At 40.0% G+C, this 20,783-nt stretch overlaps 1 protein-coding gene across 2 annotated transcripts in view; it reads left to right on the top strand.

Annotated features, from left to right (window-relative positions):
- The window catches only part of ADAMTS17 (ADAM metallopeptidase with thrombospondin type 1 motif 17), a 3,302,852-nt gene that overhangs the window by 2,913,464 nt on the left and 368,605 nt on the right, over positions 1 to 20,783 (top strand). For both annotated transcript variants that reach the window (XM_044078403.1, XM_044078402.1), the window contains one exon: positions 3,519 to 3,723. In XM_044078403.1, the coding sequence (XP_043934338.1) occupies positions 3,519 to 3,723 (205 nt within the window). The remainder of the gene's footprint in view (positions 1 to 3,518; positions 3,724 to 20,783) is intronic.

The following is a 20,783-nucleotide window of genomic DNA, read 5'->3' as shown; positions in this document are numbered from 1 at the left end:
GCAAGGTTACATAAATTATTGAAGAGTCCAGCACTGTTTGTCTAGGACAGTTCCTGGCCATAAGGGCAATGGTACCTACAGCATATATGTTGACAACATAGTATTGCCAATCAACCAGCTTGTTTTTGGAATTGAGAGGAACCTGAACTACCAAGAGAAAACCCTCACAGACATGAGGAATGCCTGCAGAAATCCATAGAGGCAGTGACTGGAGGTCAGGACTAAACCCCAGACCCTGGAGAGATCTTACTGTTGGTCCACTATACACAGTCTGGCTCGTTGTTTGCCTTTGATCTAATTCAAGTTTTATTTGATATGAACAGTGAACTATCATAACATTCTTTATTTGTATATAGGCACCTCTTGCTACCAGAAGCCTCTCTTTGATTACAGGTAACAATTGTTCTGTCCAGCCATTCTGTAATAAAACAAATTCCCATTCATGTTTACCGATCTCACCTTTATATTCATCAGTGTTACCTTTTCCATAGTGATCTGCATAAACAGTCTTATTCTGGAGTTCTGGGTATCTTGTCTATAGTATAACTTTAAGACGTTAGAAGTAACTTGCTTCTGCAGCTCATGTAACTGGGCTGTGTCTTGGCATTATGAGTAAAGCTTCCACAGGACAGCACCCATGTCTCTTGCCACATGTATGTATGTACCTTATGCCTCTGTTGATATGTTAGCATTTTACACTTCTATTTCAGACATATCAGAAACTAGGCCTGGAAGCCAGAACACTGTCTGTCACTCCATTTTTACTGCATGCTTGCATAAGCAAAGGTGTGTTTGGTCGTAGACTGACCACAGTTTTACAGCTCCCATTTAGTCATTTTAGGTACAAAGCGTCTGCGGGTGGGTGTGCTGAGCAGTAATGACCAAACTAAAAAGATAAAGAACATAAGTGAAAAGGAGTAACCCTCATTATTTATGTGCTTCTTCAAATGTTTGTATCTGTATGTCAGTTTTGTTTGGGTAGGCTAGTTCTTGTTCTTGCTTTCAATTTGGCTGTTCCAGACATCACTGAAGAATGTCTTTATGCTTGTGAGCCATTGTCAGTGCAGCTGACTTCATCTCTCACCTTGTACTGGTCCCCCTTCCATCCTTTATCTGACCTTTTATCACTTTCACCTCTTGTTTTGCAGTGCCTTACCCCACTTTGCACATTGTTGTATCCTTTTATCTCTGTTTATATCTGTTTATTCTGATCATTTGAAATGTATTTTTATTGCACTGTGTTCTGAGCATGCTGTTCTTTACAAAAGGAAAAAGGTGCACAATGCTGACAGGAAAGTAAAAGTGATCAGTTTGCCTGGCATAATTCATTCTAGTTGTCTGCTACTTGCTTCTAAATGGTATCATTACACTAGAAAAGGTAGCTCACTATACTCTTAATGATGTGAACTGAGATGGAAATTTAGAACACTTTCAATTCTTTCTACTTCTTTGTAAACATACCTCATAGAATGGCTTCTGCAGACAACGTGTATATAGACAGCTGGCATTACTATGTTAATACTATATCTGTAACTAGCATTGAAAAGGAATGATTTCTGTTCATATGTTTCTGATGTCCAGCTCTAGAGATACTCTTTGTTATGGTGATGGTAAGTGTCTACTCTTTAGAGTTATGGAAAAAGGAGGGGACATTTATTTGATGCCCAGCATTAATCATAAGCATAATGTGTTGTGATTTACAGATACAGTTTGGAATTGATAAATAATCTATGTCATTGTTGTAGAGACTTGTCCCAAGACAATCCATACCACTGACACCTGGCAGAGGGAGTCTTGGTGGGGTAACCTGAATGGGGAGAAGCGCTGTCCTTTTGTGGCCATACTGTGAAGCATACTCAGTATGTTATAGTGACCAAACTACTGAATGCTACAGTGGCAATCTGCAGTTATTCAAAAATAAAATATTAGCACATTGCTTCAGTGGGTATCTGGAACCACATGTGCAGAGGACAGGAGATGGACTACAAAATGTACGTGTAAGACCCAGATGGGTGCCCCGTTACATCACGTAGATTGCTGAGGAGGTTACTGATAGCTGGTCCCACTGACTAGGAGGGAAACTGAGCTGTTATTTTTTTTTTTTAGGCTTGTAGAGCAGGACTTCTAATGCACCATTGTTAAGAGGGGAGGAGGTCCCAGTACTCTGGGAAGGGCACATTGATGAATGCTTAGCTGGTCTGAGAAGTCAGAGGTGGGCAGTGATCATTGCCAGTGTAGATGATGATGGGCCATACACTCCAGTTGCTGACAGGCTTGGGAAGATTTCTGTTGAGGACACCTGTAGCTGACAAGCTAGGTAGTGGTAAGATGGCTTTAATTGCTCATAGGCTGGTAAAGAAGCATGCTAAAGACTGACTTGCTGGCAAAGCTAATGAAGAGGCATAGTGATTGCTGCTGTCACTGACAGGCTAGGAAGATAGCCCAGTGGGGCGGATATAACATAATTGAACCTATTATTAGGCCTTCTGATTTGGTGGTGAGGACTTCAGTCATTATCAGGTTGATTGGAGTATGCTAAACACTTCAAATTCTGCTAGGATGATTAAAGTTTAGACAATGATTCCAGTCATCCTCAGTATGGAGTGAAGGGATAAGAAGGGGGCCACCAGTTAGTACTTGTTTGGTTGGGGTAGTTGATGGACTGTGAATATGACCAGACTGGAGAGACAAAGGTGGTGGGTTGTGATTGCTTCCTCAGTTACTTTGAAACTTTTGGGTTGTAAAGGGACTATGACCAGTTCTCAGATGAAGGGGTATGGGAACTGTATTTGCAACTAGTCGGACACACTGCCCTCAACAGAGTATCTTTTCATATGGTTATGTTGACATGCACTGCCAACAGATGGCAGACACTGTTTTGAAGATCATATGCTTAAAACTGCATACCATTACTACTAAACATGCTAAACCATGCTTTTAATCTCTTTAGCATAGAAGTAGCAGTGGTTTACAGATAACAGTATGGTCATCTTGAGCCAGAAATTTCCATGATACTTGCTTTATTGGAATGGAGCATGGGGCAAGCAGCTTCTGTCTTGTATAAGATGTTCCTGAATCACAGACTTTGTTCTTTTTTTAAGCGAAAACAATGCAAAGAATGGAAAAATAATTTTGAAAAATAAAGTAATAGTCAAAAATCTCTTCACCATTTCAGTTTGTTTTTAATGCCTGTGATTCTTCATTAAAAAGAAAACATGAATTTGTCATTTCTAAACACTTGATTTTTGATATACTTAAACATTTTCCCCATTTCTAACTGCAGTGTGTAGCATACATGTGCAGCACATTGGTTTGCACTCTGGATGGGTGCATATGGATGTAAAAATGTGGCAATATAATTCAAAATAAAATTGCATAGTTCTAAGAATGGGTTGTAACGTATATGTTGTTCGATGCTGGTATTATGTTAGAAATAAAGATTATGTTTATTCACCTAGGAAAATGTTTAGAAATTAATTCTGCTTTTCCTTTTTTTTCTTGGTTTTGTTTGATTAAAGATGGGAAACTGGAAGTTGGGGTCCTTGCTCTTCCTCATGTGGGAAAGGACAGCAGCGTCGTGAAGTGATTTGTATTCATCAGCTACAAAATGGCACCTATGTCAACACAAGAGATACCTACTGTGCTGGTACCAAGCCAACTTCAGTTCAGAACTGTGAAGGTCGTGACTGCATTTCAGTCTGGGAAGCATCCGAATGGTCAAAGGTAATGGGTTAGAGTTCAACGTGAGAAAAATACAGAGCTAGGGCTAGCCAACAAAGTAAAACCTTACCAAAAATAGGATGCCATTATTAAACATGAAGCTATCTGGTGGTTTATACTCTGTCACAAACAATCAGATTATAATGAATTAGTCTGTGCTGATTGGGATGAATTTTACACAGCAACCAGAAGAGCACATATGTCCTGCCACTAGCGTGCAGACTGCTCTATCACTAACACTGCTTCACACAGCACAATCACGACTTATAGAAAATGCAATCAGGAATTTCCTTCCAAATGGGAAAGTGGAGAGGACATCTGTCTCTTCGTGAAAGGCTTCTTCTTTGGGGAAAACGAAATAAGCCTTCGACATGCAGGATGCTAAGTAGTGATACAGGCATATTATCTTAAAAAGAGTCTTCTTCTTCTTTTCCCGGTTAGGGGTCGCCACAGCAGATCACCTTGTCCGCTCATGATTGGCAGTGGAGTTTTATGGTGTCGAGTTGCCAGCCCGGCGCCCAACCTTCCACAGAAGGCACACACATGCACACACTCACACCTAGGGCCAGTTTAGAGTGTCCAATCCACCTTAAGCATGTCTTTGGGATGTGGAAGGAAATCGGAGCACCCGGAGGAAACCCACATGACCACAGAGAGGACATGCAGACTCCGCACAGAAGGCACCCAAGCCGAGGATTGAACCGGTGAACCTCTTGCTATGAGGCGGCAATGCTAACCACTGCACCACCGTGGCCGCCCATTATCTTAAAAAGAGTAACATTTGTTTATTATTTTTATTGTTTAGATAGGCTTCAGTTCTCATGTAACCTTGAATAGGATATGGTGGGTATCAGGACTGAATAAATAACTGAGTGGATCAGCTGATCCCATGAATTGGTTTCTGCAATGAACCTGTCACCAAGTAAACAATTGTCAGTGCATAATATGCATACTTTTTCACTTGTTTTATTGTACAAATTAATAAAATGCATTGTGTAAGGAGTACATATGTTAGATGTCATCCCACCACACAGGACTATAGCAAAATTAATAAAATGAAAGGAAACTTAAGTTATAAGTAATCAACAGTAAGAGAGAGATATAAGATAAGTAACGCTTTTGTATGAATGGACTTTCGTGTTCTTCTGCTGTTTCTTCACTGTGGATAAGTCAAACACTTGCTGAACATGCATATGGCATATATGTGCTAACCCTTGCACAGTAGCTATTTATTGCATCTGTCTCTGTTGGGAAAAGAAAAAAAAATGTAGTGTCAGGGTACCATATATTTACAATTTATTCCACTCATGGCATCCCAATACATCTTTTTTTTTTTTTTTTTTTAATTAAGAAATTAGTGTGGCGGCAGAGTGCTTTGTAGCCCAGACTTGCATTTGGTAGCTAGCACTCTGTAGCTCTGTAGTGGCTTAGTTAACAAGTACTTTTTTTTGTTTTTGTTTGTTATTTTACACTGCATTATAAATGCAATGCCTAAAATTCTTCCACTAAAGAGCAAATACTGCAAAAGAAAAGGACATAGTAATACTTGGAAAAACAAACAACTTTATGAGAAAATAAAGTTTTGTTTTTCCTAGAATTATTATAGCCAGTTCTCCTGCAATATTTACACTGTATTATACAGGGGAAAAAGAGAAGTTGCATGTTAAGAGTTCAGTAGCCATGCCAAAAAAGTAAGCATCCCTCTGACACAGCTACCAAACCCGTTTCTGTGAGTAACAAGATTTACATTAAGCACACTGACCGAGTTGTCCAGTCAGCATTCTCAGTTTTGAACAGTGAAAACCTTTCATTGTATAATTCTTGACATAGTCTTATACTGATGCACTATAAAGAATAAAGATATTGTTTAAATTCAATAGTATGTACAATAAATAGAATGTGCATCAGTAAGTCATTATCTTATGTGCACCCTTTTGGGTTGTTTTTGTCAGTTCGTTATTATAGCAATAACAACCTTTTAAAGTAAAACAAGGAAGCATATTTCAAGCCATCATGGTCATAGACTTAAATATCAACCTTCTGATCTCTTCAGCTTCTAGAAACTTACTTGGAGGTTTACTACCTTTTGGAGCTGTAAGTAATGTATCCACCAGCTTTTCATGGCAATGTCCATAAGGCAGCAGAACATGTGTTCTTCTGTTTAAGAATTAGGTGTGTAATGATGCAGTCACTGAAACCAATACAAGCTGCAACCTTCTTGCTGTAGCCAAAGTATGCGCAGGGAACTATAAACTGCTGCAGTCTGTGAACTAGAATGCATGGCATGCAAGACATCATTTCGAAGACAGCAGTATGCAGCAAAGCAGTACACACACAGGACCACCAGAACATCACCCACAGCACATCAAAGTGTGCATGTGCAAACAAATGGCAGCACATTAACAAGGGAATATAGGGAGTTTGGAGAACATCAACCATAGCATACGACAATGTGCATTTACAAACCAATGAACCTGTCACTGCATGCTACAACAAACACTTCAGTTTACCAGAGTAATGAAAGGGGCAAGGGAGCAGGAGCCATACGAAGACTGCAATCGCACCACCGCATCATGCGCTTATACAAACTAAAGGTGCTGTCACTATGTACTGGAACATGGAGCTTCAAATTATGAAGGTAACAAGACAAGGACATCATGCGTTGCCCCACCAGTAAATGACAGATATAAAATGCACACTGTGGAAATTCTTTGGGGGGAATGTCACAGTGGAGCACATACAATGGGACCAGATGACCCAGGGCAGTGGCATGAAAGAAGCATTCAGAAAGGGATAAAGATAACAGAAAACTGAGAATTAGCATGGCTGTGTGGGCATACAGCGAGCAACACACATCATACATGACAGCAGGTGGGAGACAGCACACAGGCACATGTCATGTGAGCAAATGGCATGCTTGCAACATGAAATACATACTGGCAGCACAGAAGGAGCATCATAGATGTCTAGTTATGGTGTGAACCATGCAGATGGGGGACAACTAAAGAGCTGTAACACACACACAGCTACAAGCAGGAGGTAGATGCTGCTTGTATTGGCTGCCACCTAACCACATCACATGTAGTTTTTTTTAATTTAGATGTATACATCTGATGTGCTGCTTATGTTTCTCTTACCTCTGCATAACTCTGGTGGTCACTGGTCACTGAGTATTACCTTCAATAAAACATTCAGGATAAAGAATGATAAAGTCACCCTTAACACTGACAAACAGGCTTCGATGTTATTCAGGCCATGCCAGATACTGGTGAAGACTGGTCCCCTGTGTATCAAAGGTCTGTTAGTTTCTCCTTTCGACCAGATCCATAAATTTAAGTATTGGTGTCTCTGTATAGGAAGTTTGCTTTTAACTACCAGGCAGAATGGACAGCTTCCAAAATAGTGGGTCAGTTAAGACTTGGATGTAAATTAGCTAACATCCTCATTACTGAAACACACCAGTGATGTCAGTATCTGCATTCCAAGAGCTGAAAATGCCCTGCCAATAACAGGTCAGTGCCTCAAACAGTACTTAACTGCTACAGAAATTCCTTCATAAAGTCTGCCCTGCCATTTTATTTCTCTTTCTGATATGAAGAGGTATTAATATGACTTTTTGTATGTGCAGAAGGCAGGGTGACTCCCAAAAACTACAAAGGTCAAACTCCTGTTAGATACTACAATCAGACTTGTATGCGTAGGACACCACTCACCAAAAAGTTTGATTTTACATCCCGGCAGCATAAGATCAATTGATTGATTAGCCTTAACACTTAAAATACCCTATTTTAGCCTTTTCTATAGGGAGAGAGTCTTTATTAAGAATACCCTGTCAGATGGAATTGCCTTTCTTCCTACATTTCTCATGAAATGGACCTAGGCAAGTTCAAGGTTAATCTCAAAAATTACTTTGCAGGTTTTCTAAATGTGGATGCTTTAGATAGAGTGGTCAGTTCCTTTATTCACATAGTACCTACTGCTCATGGGTCTTGGAGTGCGGTGCTTTTCTTAATAATTTCTTCTTCATCACTGTGCTGAACTTTGAGCGGTTTGTGGATGATCCACTGATTCAACATTGCTCCCCTAAGCCTGTCCTCCCCTTTTCTTTATTCCACACACCCAAGTGCTTAACCCCTCTGTACTGGGTTTACTAGCTGGTGACGATAATTTCAAGAGGAGAGGAGATCAAAAATGGTTATTTTTTGGAATGTATTAAATATTAGGTGGTGGTACCCAAGGGGTTAAAGAATTGGAAATCCCTGAGCGGATTATCTATGGATTATCTCTTTTATAAAGAACTTGTTGAATTGTTTGATAATCAAGGGTTTGAGTTGATCAAGGTTTTAATTAAGCACAGCCAGCGTAATATTGCTTTATTGGTAAGAGATGCTACAGACCTAGATTCATGTATTACACAGAACATGGCTTTTAAAATCAGCTTGGATAAATACCAATATATGCTCTCAAAGACGGACAAGTTAGCTTTAGAAATCAAAGCACGTAAAGAGAAAAAAAATAGATTTTTGACCGTACTGACTATTCTAGGGAATGGCGTACCCTAAACCTTTCTAGGGGGGACTGCGTATGCTAAACCTAAGGGGTACAATAAAAATCCTGTAAAGCCACACAAATGAATCAATTTAAGTGAACAGCAGAAGGCTTTTGATACACAGGCTTCCCCTTTAGAGGCAGCCCCTTTAAGACAATTGGAGAGAATCCAGAATTGTCGTAACATAGTGAGGAACTCAACCAATCTCAGTTGGAAGGAGGAAAGAAATTACATTCAATACCACAATGCGAAACTTGGGGAAAGGTGGAACTGAGTTTATCCTTGTTTTCTTCTGGTTCCAAGAAGGTTATTGAACATGATAATGGACCTTTTACCATAAAAAATCATACAGGTGACTTTATTTTATATAATTACACTAGTAATGATTATGATGTAAATTTAGTAGACATTTTAAGTAAAGATGAATCCTTTGCTCCTACTATGAGGTCCAGAACTGACGACTTGGTGATAGACTTAAAATTGTTTTTAAGGAACCTTAATTTAAAATTGATTTTTAAAGATCAAAGTATTACATTTACCCCTCACACATTCAGTAGGAAAAGTTTGTTCAACCCCCCCCCCCCCCATTACCTTTTCCCTTGGTTATTTTTGAGAAATTATGTGAATTAGATTTCAGAAATGTTCTTGCTGGGAAGAGGCATACTATCGAACATAACCTTACTCCTGCTGAGTATAGACTTTTAAAACAGTTAAGTGAAGATCATAGTGTGCTTGTTATGAAGCCGTATAAGGGCAGGGGGGTTGTTGTAATGGACAAAAATAATTATTTGCAAAGTATGTACGAACATTTGTTTGATGATGAATTTTATGAGGAGGCATCTTTGAATTTAGTACATATTTCATATAAAAAATATTGATATTATGTTGAATGATATGGTGACACAGAGACAGATTTTTCCTGAAGATTTTCGGTATTTGGACACTAAGCTTCCGATAGTGCCTTCGATCTTTGGGATTTCAAAGATCCACCAAAATTAAGAAATCCTCCTTTGAGGTCTGTCATGAAATCTAGTAGGTCCAAAATTTATTCTGTGGCTAAATACATTTATTTAAATATTTAAAGACATTTAAATATATATGGGCTGACTGAGGTTTCTTTTTTGGGGATAAACTCTTGTCTAGGCTTGTAAGTGCCCTAAGGCCATTAGCCTAGTAACCTCCTATGATCCCATGTGTGAACTTGTGGGACTTTGTGGTAAAACTAAAGCAAGTGGAATATATGGACAATATGATCTTTTTGACCACTGATGTGAATAATTTATTTAATGTTGTTCCACATAAAATAGGTTTAGAATGGTTTTACGATTTCATGTTTGAGTCTACTGATTTGAGCCACTGTGAAATTGAAACCCTCTATGTTTCTATGGAGATCATCTAGAGAATAATTTTGTGCATATGGACGGGCAGTATATTTTACAAAAGAAGGGAGTGGTGATGGGGGCATCCTGTGTCCCCACTTTTGCTAACATTGTTATGTTGGAGTGGGAAAAGAGATGTGTGTTTAGTGTGTTTTGACTCCCCACCCTGGACTTCATAACTCTGTTTTTTGGATGATATTTTTATTTTATGGAGTAGGTCTGAGGGGGAGATTGGCTCATTTGTTGAATAGTTGAATAATTCTACATATTTTTTAAGATTCAGTTATTTTTTTAGTTCAGTTAAAATAAATTATTTAGACGTTGAAATCAGTAAAGACATCAACATGAGGAAGTTGGTTAGTAATATTTATTGGAAACCCACATATTCCAACAGCCTCACTACTCAAGCTGTCACCCTGAGCATCAGAAAAATGATATAGTGAAGGAGTAATATAGTCATCTGTGTAGAGTGTTATCCGAGGATGACACCTTTATAAGTGAGGGACGTAAATTGGTCAATATGTTTGTTTCCCATGGATACCCCTATTCATTTAATTCAAAACACTTTTGATGAGATTTGGAGGAAGAGATTAAGTGGAGATTTTCCACCACTCCTTAAGGGGGACAGGACAATGGTTATGACCAGAGCTCATAAGAACAATGTGAATTAACACACACTCTTTTGTTACTGCTTATACTGTGGATTGTACCAACATTCTCAAAGTTTTGAGAGACAATTGGAGGATTCTCTCCTGTTTTGAGAGTTTCAGTGGGTTTGTGAGTGAGTGTCCATGGATTATTTACAAAAGGGGGAAGACTTTGAAACACTGTCTTGAAAAATCTGAATTGGCCACAATGGGTCACACCAGTAAAAGGTTTGGTTGTTACAGGTGTGGTACTTTTACGTAGTGTAAGCATATATTGGAGAAAAATTAGGTGTATGTTAATGGGGTGCGGATTAAGTCTTCTTTTCACTGCACTTGTAACACTCTTGGAATACTGTATTTGGCAATTTGTCAACAGTACAGTACATTTTATGTGGGAAAAACTCAGAGGCATTTAAGAGAATGCATATACGAGCATATGCTTGATATTAAAAACATAAAGGAGCATAATGCTCTGTGTAAACGAATTATTAATTTTCCCTCACATCAATTTGGATTTTTGGAGGCAGAAATTGTGCCCAAAAATGTTCGGGGGATTCATGGGGAAAATATAATTGAACATTGTGAACTTAAATGGCAGATCAGCCTCAATTCTCTGGTACCATCTGGGTTGAATGAATATTTATCCATTACAAGTGTCTTAAGATTGAGATCCTATGTAGTGTGATTTTTTCAACCTAGGTAATTAGGTCTTAATATAAACTTGCAATATAAGTCTTTTGTTTACGTGTATTGGGTTTTATTACAAGTGCTATGTTTTTAAAATTTAAATGATGTTTTAATTAACTGAGTGTTTAATGCATTTTAAAGTGTTAATTGTTTTTTAATATGTATTGAGAGGGCTATTTAAGGATGGTTCAGATGGTGTTTTATTATTCTGAAGAAGTCCTAGATACAAATGGATGGAAGCTCTTAATCTAATAAAGTGTTTGGGTTGATTGATCAGCTGTGTCCTGTTCCATTTACTATGTTTTGTTGATTATTGGTGGTTGTGGGGAGGAGAGCAGATCCAAAAGACACCATTGTTGGTCACAGGGGTTGACCTTCACTGGTTACAAGTAGGCGATATGTGCTGATGTTTTCTTATAGGCAATTGTGAGACATGAAGTGTGGTTTTCAAGATGAGATTCCACCCCTCAAGACAGCACCAGCCATCCAAGTCCCATCATTTGTCTATCCCAGCCTTCATATCTCCACTGAGGCTACAGGAAAGGTCTGTCTCACCAGTGTATCATTTCTTGACCATCCCCACAAAAAGCAGTGAGCAGACAGAACCTACTCATTCCTCCCCATCCCTGTGAGCTCCTACAGGTGCCTGAGCTGCTAATCGAATCTGTGCCACCCAAGCTGTAGTCATGATATTCTTATGGGTTCATAGGATACTTCTAGGTGATAGTACCTTATTTCTTAGTAGTTCCCTTCAATCTTAGTCCCTGTCTGTAACTGTATCCTTAATTCTGCACTTTGTTTTATTCAAATAACATTTGCATTTAGCTTACATTTGTACATAATTCTTTGCATGATATCTCACTTAAGTAGCTTGCTGATTAGCTCAGTCTCATGAGTCGGCAGATCTACCTACCATTCTAGCTGTATCTTGCACGTTTGTAATTCCCACATGCCAACTACTGAATTTATTGTGATTCTGTTTTAAGCACAGTGCTACAACAGCAGTATGATTTTTTTAAAGTCGTTGGTTGCTCATCCTGCAAATTTCATCCTTCCTGAAAATGTCATTGTAAATATAATAAAATTTTTACATATTTCACTTTAGCTGTGGTGCATAATTTTGATTGTCTACTTATGCAAATGCCAGAAATTATTTTTATGTTTTTTTTTCATATTTTTTGCTCACCCTTCTTTCCCACAGCTGACAATGAGCTGTTCAATGCTCCTCCTTAATCTCCCGGTCCAAAAAGCCAACTTAGAATCCCCTTTTCTGCCACAGCTAGGACCATAGGCAAAACAGAACCACAAAAACTAAAACAGCATTCATTTATAGGTTCATAGGTAGGTACTAGGCTATCGGCCCAAGGGCCTAAGTAAGCCTAGCCAACAAGGTTCCCTGGCTTACACCACCCAAGAAAGTAATTTCCTGCCCCTGTCGAGCAGAGCCACAGAAGTGATCCCTGGGGTGTATTTTCTATTTCCCAATCACTCATCAAGATTTTTCTTGAAGAGTGCTAATGAGGAACTTTGCTTGACATAGATGGGTAGCTTGTTCCAGAGTATAGGAAGTCTCTGGGACAGGAATCTATCCCTCCAGCATGTCCTGTTTATTGCAGTGACAAGGTTTAGGTCCCTAGAGCATGTAGCTTGGAGGGATTGGATTTCTTTAGGTGTAGCATGTCCAACAACTCTGCATTTAACATAGCTTTATATGTTAGGCAAAGATCTCCTCGGGGTAGGTGATATGCTACAGAGTAAAGTTGGAGTTTTTTGAGACAGTCAGTGTAGGGCATCTGTTTGAGAACAGTAATCCGCTTTGTGAGGTACTTCTGTGGCCTTTCCAGTTGTTGCAGATGTCTTGTGAGGTACATTCCAAAAGGGGGGTTGTATTCTATAATGGGTCTAATGAGTGCCGAGTAGAGGGGAACAATGACCTCTATTTTCCTGGATGAGAACCCTTTTGTGATTAGGTGTGCCACATAAAAGGATTTCCTGACTACTGCCAATGTAATTATCAAAGGAGAGACTACTGTCCACCTGAGTCCCAAGGCCTGTTATCACACATTTGGCGTTAAGTAGACTGCTGTTTATGTGGTAGTTCATGGGTACAGAGTTTTTGCCAAAGGGGATGACAATGCACTTTTTGGCATTGAGTTTGAGGTCATGCCTCTGACACCAAGCATCTGTCTCAGTGAGGCCCTTCTGTAGGATGTCCACATCATTTGGGGACTGGACTATGGCTCCTAGTTTGCAGTCATCTGTGAACTTTGTTAGCCAGAGGCCTTCTATGTTAGCCTGTACTTCAGAGACGTAGATACCAAGCAGGAGAGGTCTCAGGACTGAACCCTGTGGTACTCCACTTGTCACTGGTTTGATGTCAGATTTGGAGCATGCAACTTTTACAGTGTGGGTTCTGTCAGTCAGCCAGTTGGCAACCTATCTTGTGATGTAGGGATTTATACCTAGTTTAGTGAGTTTAGCTATAATTCCAGAATGGGGGATGGTGTCAAAAGCCTTGGCAAGTCCAAGACAGGCTGTGTGAACCACCTTACCCTCGTCTATGGCTTTGGTGACTGTCTCAAAGAAGTCGATCAGGTTCAGAAGGCATGATCTGCCTTTCAGAAACCCGAACTGGGTGGCGTCCAGAGTTTGGAGGTTACCAATGTCTTTGTTTATGAGTTCCATGATGATACATTCCATGGCCTTGCAGACCAGGCTCGTCAGGCTAATAGGGCGATAGTTCCCAGGATCAGTGGTGGCTCCCCCTTTGTGGAGTGGGATAACTGTTGTTGTGCTCCATTCAGTGGGTGCAAAGCCTGACGTGAGACTTTGATTGAACACGGTGCTTAGGTGGGGAGCCAGTTCATTCTGATGTTCATGTAAAACGCAGCCTGGGATGTTGTCCAGTCCCATGGATGCTGTGTTTTTGGTTTTAGAGAGTGCAGCTTTTACCTGCATAGATGTGATTACAGAGACTCTGCATTCTTCCTGTATAGATATTGGCCCTTTAGGGGGTGAAAGGGGGGTAAAGTTAGCACTGAACCTATCTGCCAGGATGTTGGCAATATCAGTTGGTTCTGTAATTTTCGTGCCGTTGTGCAGTAACTCAGAGCAGATCTGGGTGTTGCCATTGAGATTCTTGGCATTGCTATAGAATGCTTTATGGTTGCCCTTAGAGTCAGTGGCAATTTTGTTTTTTGTAGCTAGCTTTGGAGGGTCTTATAAGGGATCTCAGCTTCTTACTGAGGCTGATCAGGGAGCTCCACCACTCATGGGATTTTACTCTCTTTTGCAACAGTTTCTTCCTTTTGTTGTAGAGTTTGTTTATGGCAGGGGACCACCAGATTAGCTTCCTTTTTATGGAGGATAGTGTCTTGGTTCTGTTTGGGATAGCACAATCCATGCACTCGTGTAAGTGCTTATAGAGTGCATTTGTGTAGGATTCACCAGTCGTAACTGTTTTGTCCTTCTGCATGGGTGCCTTGAAGTTCACCACTTCTGTCTTAAGAAGCATGAAGGTGGCTTTGGAGAAATTTTTTACCGTGGTTTCCTTAATGGTGAGTGGGGGTGGGATGTGGATATCTAGGGTGATTAGCTTATGGTCAGATCTGACCAACGAGGAGTTGACCTCAGGTGTGGAACACCGGTCACTCATGTTGGTAATGACTAGAATATCTAGGATAATGTTGCTCCTGGTGGGGGTATGGATAAGTTGATGCAGGGCATTGGAATTTATGAATTCCAGGAAGCGTTGAGTGAAGGAGTTGGTACATGAGTAGTATTCCCAGTTAATGGTGAGGTAGTTGAAATCACCCATTATTAGTGTGTTTGGGTGAACCCTAATATTTTCCAGTATATCAAAAAAAGAGGAGTGGGAATCCTGAGGCATGGTGGGGGGATCTGTAGCAAGCTACAATTTGGATTGCAGTTTTACCCAGAGTTGTTGCACCTCAGATGCATTATGCTGCACAACTAGCCTGGAGGTGTGGATATCCTTAATGAATATGGACACACCTCCGCCTTTGGTGTTCTGGTCCAGGTTAGATGTCCGAAAAGTGTGGTATGAGTTATAGCCTGGTAATGTAGGGGTGCTCTCTAGAGCCTTGAACCAGGTCTCAGTCACTGCACAGACATCAGTGTTCTCCATTTTCAGGAGTGCTCTCGAGTGAGTGCATTTTGAGATTTAGACTTCTAGCATTGAGTAGCATTACCTTTAGTTTTTGCTTGCCTGTTCCTGTTATGGTGGTGAATTTGTCATTTGAACCTTGCCTAAAAAAGGATCTATAGGGGCGGCAAGACTCTTAGCAAGTATCTGGAATCCCGGGGTGACAGGTGCAGGCCATCTCAGGCAAAGCATTGTGGTCTGTCGACCATGTCAGCCCAGGCAGACAGATTCTGGATCCCCGTTGAATGACACCAGAAACTTAGCCAGTTCTTGAAGTCAATAATTTTGTCCTTGTACTGCAGTATCATTCTGGGCAATGGCAGGATGCTACTCAGGGCTAGGGTCATACCTGCCTGGGCTACAAAGATCGGAGAGCTCTTCCATGTCTCTTTTCATGCAGTCCAGGGAGGTACGTCTCAGGTCATTCACACCAACATGGACAATGACAGAGTCATATTTGTACTTGTTGTGGAGTGACCTGAGTTCATGGGTTATGTGGCGGATCCTGGCACCAGACAGGCAGCTGACAGTAACCTTCTCTTTGTTTAGCCTGGTGAGTGGGACATCAGTGTGTCTGACTATAGAGTCACCTATGACTAGTGTGTTGTTTACATTGTTTTACCTTATGGGCTGTGGTTTATTGGCACACTGAGTCTGTGGGCTGTATGTCATTTGGGTTGTGTTGGGGGGTGGAGGTTGCTTGCATTTCTACTTTGGAGGTCTCCCTTGCTTGAGAAGATTATTACTGAGAGCCTCCGCAAATGTTTTTGTGTTTTTATGTGTGGATTTTGGTGGTGTAGGTTTAGTGAGACTATGTGATGAGTGTGGTGTGGTGCAAGTGTTTACCTTCTCCTCTTGACTGTCAAGTTCAGTCTTGGTTGGAGAGAGCTTTACCTCCAGTTTGGCTAGATAAGTGCATCTCTCACAGGTTGTGTTGTTGGGTGGTAGGAGCAGAGGGTTGTCTTTGTACATGAGGCAATTGCTACATTGCACCAAGATGCCCAGATTCATCAGACAGACAGGAGAGAACACTGGGAGCTTTTAATTTTGTTGGTTCTGTTTATCCAATGGCCAAGACTGTGGCAGAAAAGGGTCTTCTTACCAGTTCAATTGCCTGATAATCAAATAATAGCTGCAACTAAATAAATACATGCATAAATAAATGATACATAAATACATACATAAAACAAACTTGGCTGCATCAAAGGATAATTGCCACAGAGGTCCAAAGAAGGCCAATTATCATGCTAGAAGGTGGACAACATACTGGAGGTGTACCAAACCTATATTGTCACCCTCTGTACCACACCTGCTTCTTTGACCTGTGTTAACAATCCAGTAAAACAACTGCTTCGCCTTAATTTTATTTATTTTTTTATTTTACATTTGTTGAATGGGGAAGTCTGGCAGGCCACAAAGGCCCCTTTTCTTTGGAGGCCTGGGGAGAAAAGCTTCAATACATGAAGTATAAACAAAATCTTTTAACTTATGCAGAATACAATTAAAATAAAATTTACAATGTCAGAATAGATAAGATAGTAACTATACATACATTAGTAAGGGTTGTTATACTAATATACATATAGAGTTAAATAATTATGCCATAGGATAGATGTCACAGTACAGAATACTGAGTTATTTACAAAGGGTGGAAAGCAAAAACTTGATTCAATTATGAGAAACAAATGAAATGAGTGGTAAAAAAGTCAAGAGAGGCATAGGTAGAAGGTGGGTTGGGTGAAGACAGATTGATAGTTGGCAACAGAGTAGAGGAGATCAGGGTTATAGTAGATGAGGAAGACAGCAGAGATGTTATACGTATACTGGAGTTGTACAGATACAGAGCCAGGATTTTGAGAGGTGTTTTCTTAGACCTGTTTTGAATGCCTGTTGGTCTTCAAGAAGCCTGAGAGAAAGTGGGAGGGCATTCCAGAGGGTAGCTATGGTGTTTTGAATATAAGGAGGCTCCCATTGCATTCTGGGCTTTAATGACAGAGAGGAGGAGCTTGTCTTTAGAGCAAAGAGCTTTGATAAGGTGGCAGTATTGAAGCATGCCTTTTAGTGCTGGACACTTATCAGGGTAGTATATTAGAGTATGAGTTAGTAGTAGCTAACTATAGTCGAGGTAATGTGGGAGTTTAGTCCAATTTAGTTGTTTAAGGGAGAGCAGTGATGAGTTCTCTAGGGGTGATTTGCAACAAAGTGAGCTATTTTATTGTAGCATTGTTCCAGCTTGGGTGGACATTTGTAGGTTAGTAAAGAGTGGGGAGGAATATAGTAGGGTAGGTAGAAGGTAGGCTGTGGCTATGGTTTCTCTAGTTATGTCTGTTAGGGTTTTGTTCTATACAAGAGGCTGAGCTTTTTCTTTAATAACAGTTTGGAAGAGAAGGTCAAATTTCAAGTTGTCATCAATTGTGACTCCTAAGAGTTTGGTGCTAGGGACCTGTTCAATCAAGGTGTTATGTAATAAAGTGATTTTGACAACAGTTTTGCTTTGGGAGAATGTTTTCTTGGAGATGAAAAGTAGTAATTTTGTATTTTGGGGGTTGTCTAACCAGGATTCTTTGGATGTAAAGGATTCTTGAGTAATTTCTTGTTTTTGTAGGTCAGAGGGTTGGGAGGTTCACATAACAGGTTAGGAGATTGGCATAATGGTTAAAGTGTTTTCCTTAAAAACACAAGGTGCAGGGTTTGATTTTCACATGGGATAATCGGCTAGGCTTAAAATGGCCCACAAAGGCAGTTAACCTAGTAGAGATCTATGAAAGAAACTTGCCTTCTATGAAAGAGGCTGTGCAATTGAGTGTAGAGTCATTTTATATTATACAAGAGTGGAGTGCTTGGAAGAAGTGTGTAGATCATTGCAAGCAGTGTGTAGATCATTTATTAAAACATATTAAACATATAAACATTAAACATATTAATCATTAAACAGGAGGTGTCCAAGTATGGCACCTTGTGACACTCCTACAGTAAAGCTTAAAATGTAAAACGTATTCTTTCTGCCATTTGACTGATTGGAATCTGTTAGGTAACTCTTAAACCAGGAGAGGGAGAGGGAGACCCAAGGAGGGGAGTTTTAATACTAGTTTATGGTGAGAGATGTGTTGAATGCTTTGCACAGGTCTAGGAATAAGGACAATGCTAAGTTCGGGTAGTTCTGATTTTATTAATAGCATCAGCAAAGTAGAGTAAGGCAGTAGTGGTGATATGGTTGGGAGGAAAACCATGCTGTGTGGGGGGAGAGAAGATTGTTTATGGTAAGGTATTCAACTAATTGGGAATCAATACAGTTTTCTAATATTTTAGATAATGGTGGCAAGATGGCAGTTGGTCTGAAGTTGGAGTAGTCAGTAGAGGGTTCTCCTTTATGAAGATGAATTATGTATGCTTTCTTCCAAATGGTTGGGACATGAGATTCTATAATGGATCTGTTTACTGGTGCAGATAATGAATATGACAGAGCTTCAGCTGAGTTTTTAGGAATTCAGGAGGAATCTGTCTACAGCAGATGTACTTTTTAGTTTTAGGAGTTATTTTCTTATGGTGGAGGTAGGGACAGGTTTGAGTGAGAAGTGAGCTTTCATGGGGTTTTGCTGGTGGGGGTATTGGTTTGATAGTGGGGTTATCTTTGATAAGTGAGGCTATAGTTCGAAGAAAGTATTTGTTAAAGTTATTCATGGCTATTGATAAAGTAACTTCTAGGAGTGGGTTGTTGACTGTGGCATAGATTTACTCATTTTGGACCAATGATCAGAATTTTTTAGGATTATTTTGGTCTGCCTGCTGTAAGTTAAAGTGTGTGCTTAAAAGATGCTATATCCTGGAGGGAGGATTTCAGTGTATTTGACTTTGGGTTTTAGCCATGTTTCTGAAATACAGAGGGTGTCAGGGTTGTAATGAGATATGAAAGTATACCTCTCACCCTCTTAGCACAAGAAATCTGGAAAAAGGCAAACATAATGGGGGGAATGAAGGATCAATAATAGAGGAAAATTTTAAATATTGCTCTTATAAACTTAGAATGTTGTTAGAATAAAAGGTGTTGTGTTAGCATACATTTTCTGAACAATATAAAGTTTTAAACTCAAATGTCTGTGACTTAAAGCCTCAATGATTTGCCAGAAAATCATGAATTTTATGAGAAACAGTCCAAATTTTTGAGGTAAAAATCTGGACATTCTATGAAAATCTGGACATTTGAGAGGTATGTATGAAAGGATGCAGTTCAGTTACCTTGTTACAAATGCTTCTAAGGTTAATGTGTATACATTTTTGATTTATTTTACCTGAGTTGCAGAAGTGAAGTGTTACATTAATGGTCACGTGGGCCATTGTGGGAGAAGGCTGTTCAGGTTCAACATGGGTTGGAGTGAATGTCTCCGCATAGTTGCCAACTGGGTATGTTTAGCTGGAATATACAGTTCCACTCGGTTTTAAATTTGTTCTTTTTGACTAATTTACAGGTTGGGTTACTTGTGTTTGAAGAGATGGATGTGAGAAAGATTGTAAAGTTTGTGGTATATATGGAATGAAATATGGGAGTTACTGCCATTAAGACCAATGGACTGAGCATTGGGCGTGAGATTGATGTTGAGAGGTGTACTACAGTTGGTCATGCGTGCTAGACAGAAGAGGAAAGTGAATTACAGTACTTTGAATAGCATGCGAAGTATTACACAAGTGTTCAGTAAGTGAAAATGTAAGCAGGATACTGATAGAAGGCTGGATAGGATTTAAGGGGTTGTGGGTTGGGTGAAGTGGGAGAGGTTGCCAAGTTACAATGTAAAAGGAATCCAGCTCATATCCAGGAAGAAATAAAGTACCCCTGTATAAAACCAGTTTTAAAAGCTGTTATACACTTTGTTCTACCTTCTGACAGCTTACAAAATGTGTTTTACCTTCTCTGTTGTTCTTTGCAACGACTATTAATGTTAGCATCTGATAGGAACAATTGCTATATACATTTTAGAGCCTAAAAGTTAGCAATAATGCAGAATTACAGGATGATTTTTAACTATCCTATGACTGTTTGCATAAATTAGAACTCTCAGTATAAATATGCACAACCTCATATTTGAATTTATGAACTGAAACATCCTAGATCAAACTGTTAATTTCACCACAAGTTTCAATAATATACTTTATTTTGCTTCTCCCCAGGACCACACCCTGGAGCTGTACTATCTGTACTGATTTGGCCAGTTTGTTCCATGAGGGTGGGAGCCATGTAGGCCATTCATTCCTGCCCAGGAAGCCCTAGCAGTGACCCCCCCATGTGGCAGTATTTGAATAGTATGGAGTGGGCCAACTTGTTAGTCCTGCAGGGTGGGATACCTTCCCATACTGGAGCACGCCCACCTTGACAGCTCCCCGAGCTCTGCTGTGTGCTGCCTGTGTGAGGAGCATGCCTCCACATGCTGAATCCTCCATTCCATGCATCAGAGCAACAGCAGCACATGCTCCATAGGCTATTGCACCACAGGTGCAACACTTAATGCTGCAGCTAGGTGTCACCCTAGTGGTGAGCCACAGCCACCTGTCTACCTCAGGATGGGTGAACCAGCAGCAGCCAGTGATTCCCATCCTCCTTGGCCAGCTCCTACAGGTATTTGAACCATTAATCAAGCTTTATA

This window comes from Protopterus annectens, chromosome 7.part0 (assembly GCF_019279795.1).
Source record: "Protopterus annectens isolate FY-2018-M chromosome 7.part0, PAN1.0, whole genome shotgun sequence".
NCBI classification, from domain to species: Eukaryota; Metazoa; Chordata; order Ceratodontiformes; family Protopteridae; genus Protopterus; species Protopterus annectens.
The sequence above is the reverse complement of the archived record's forward strand: the minus strand, read 5'-3'. Positions and strand labels throughout refer to the sequence as shown.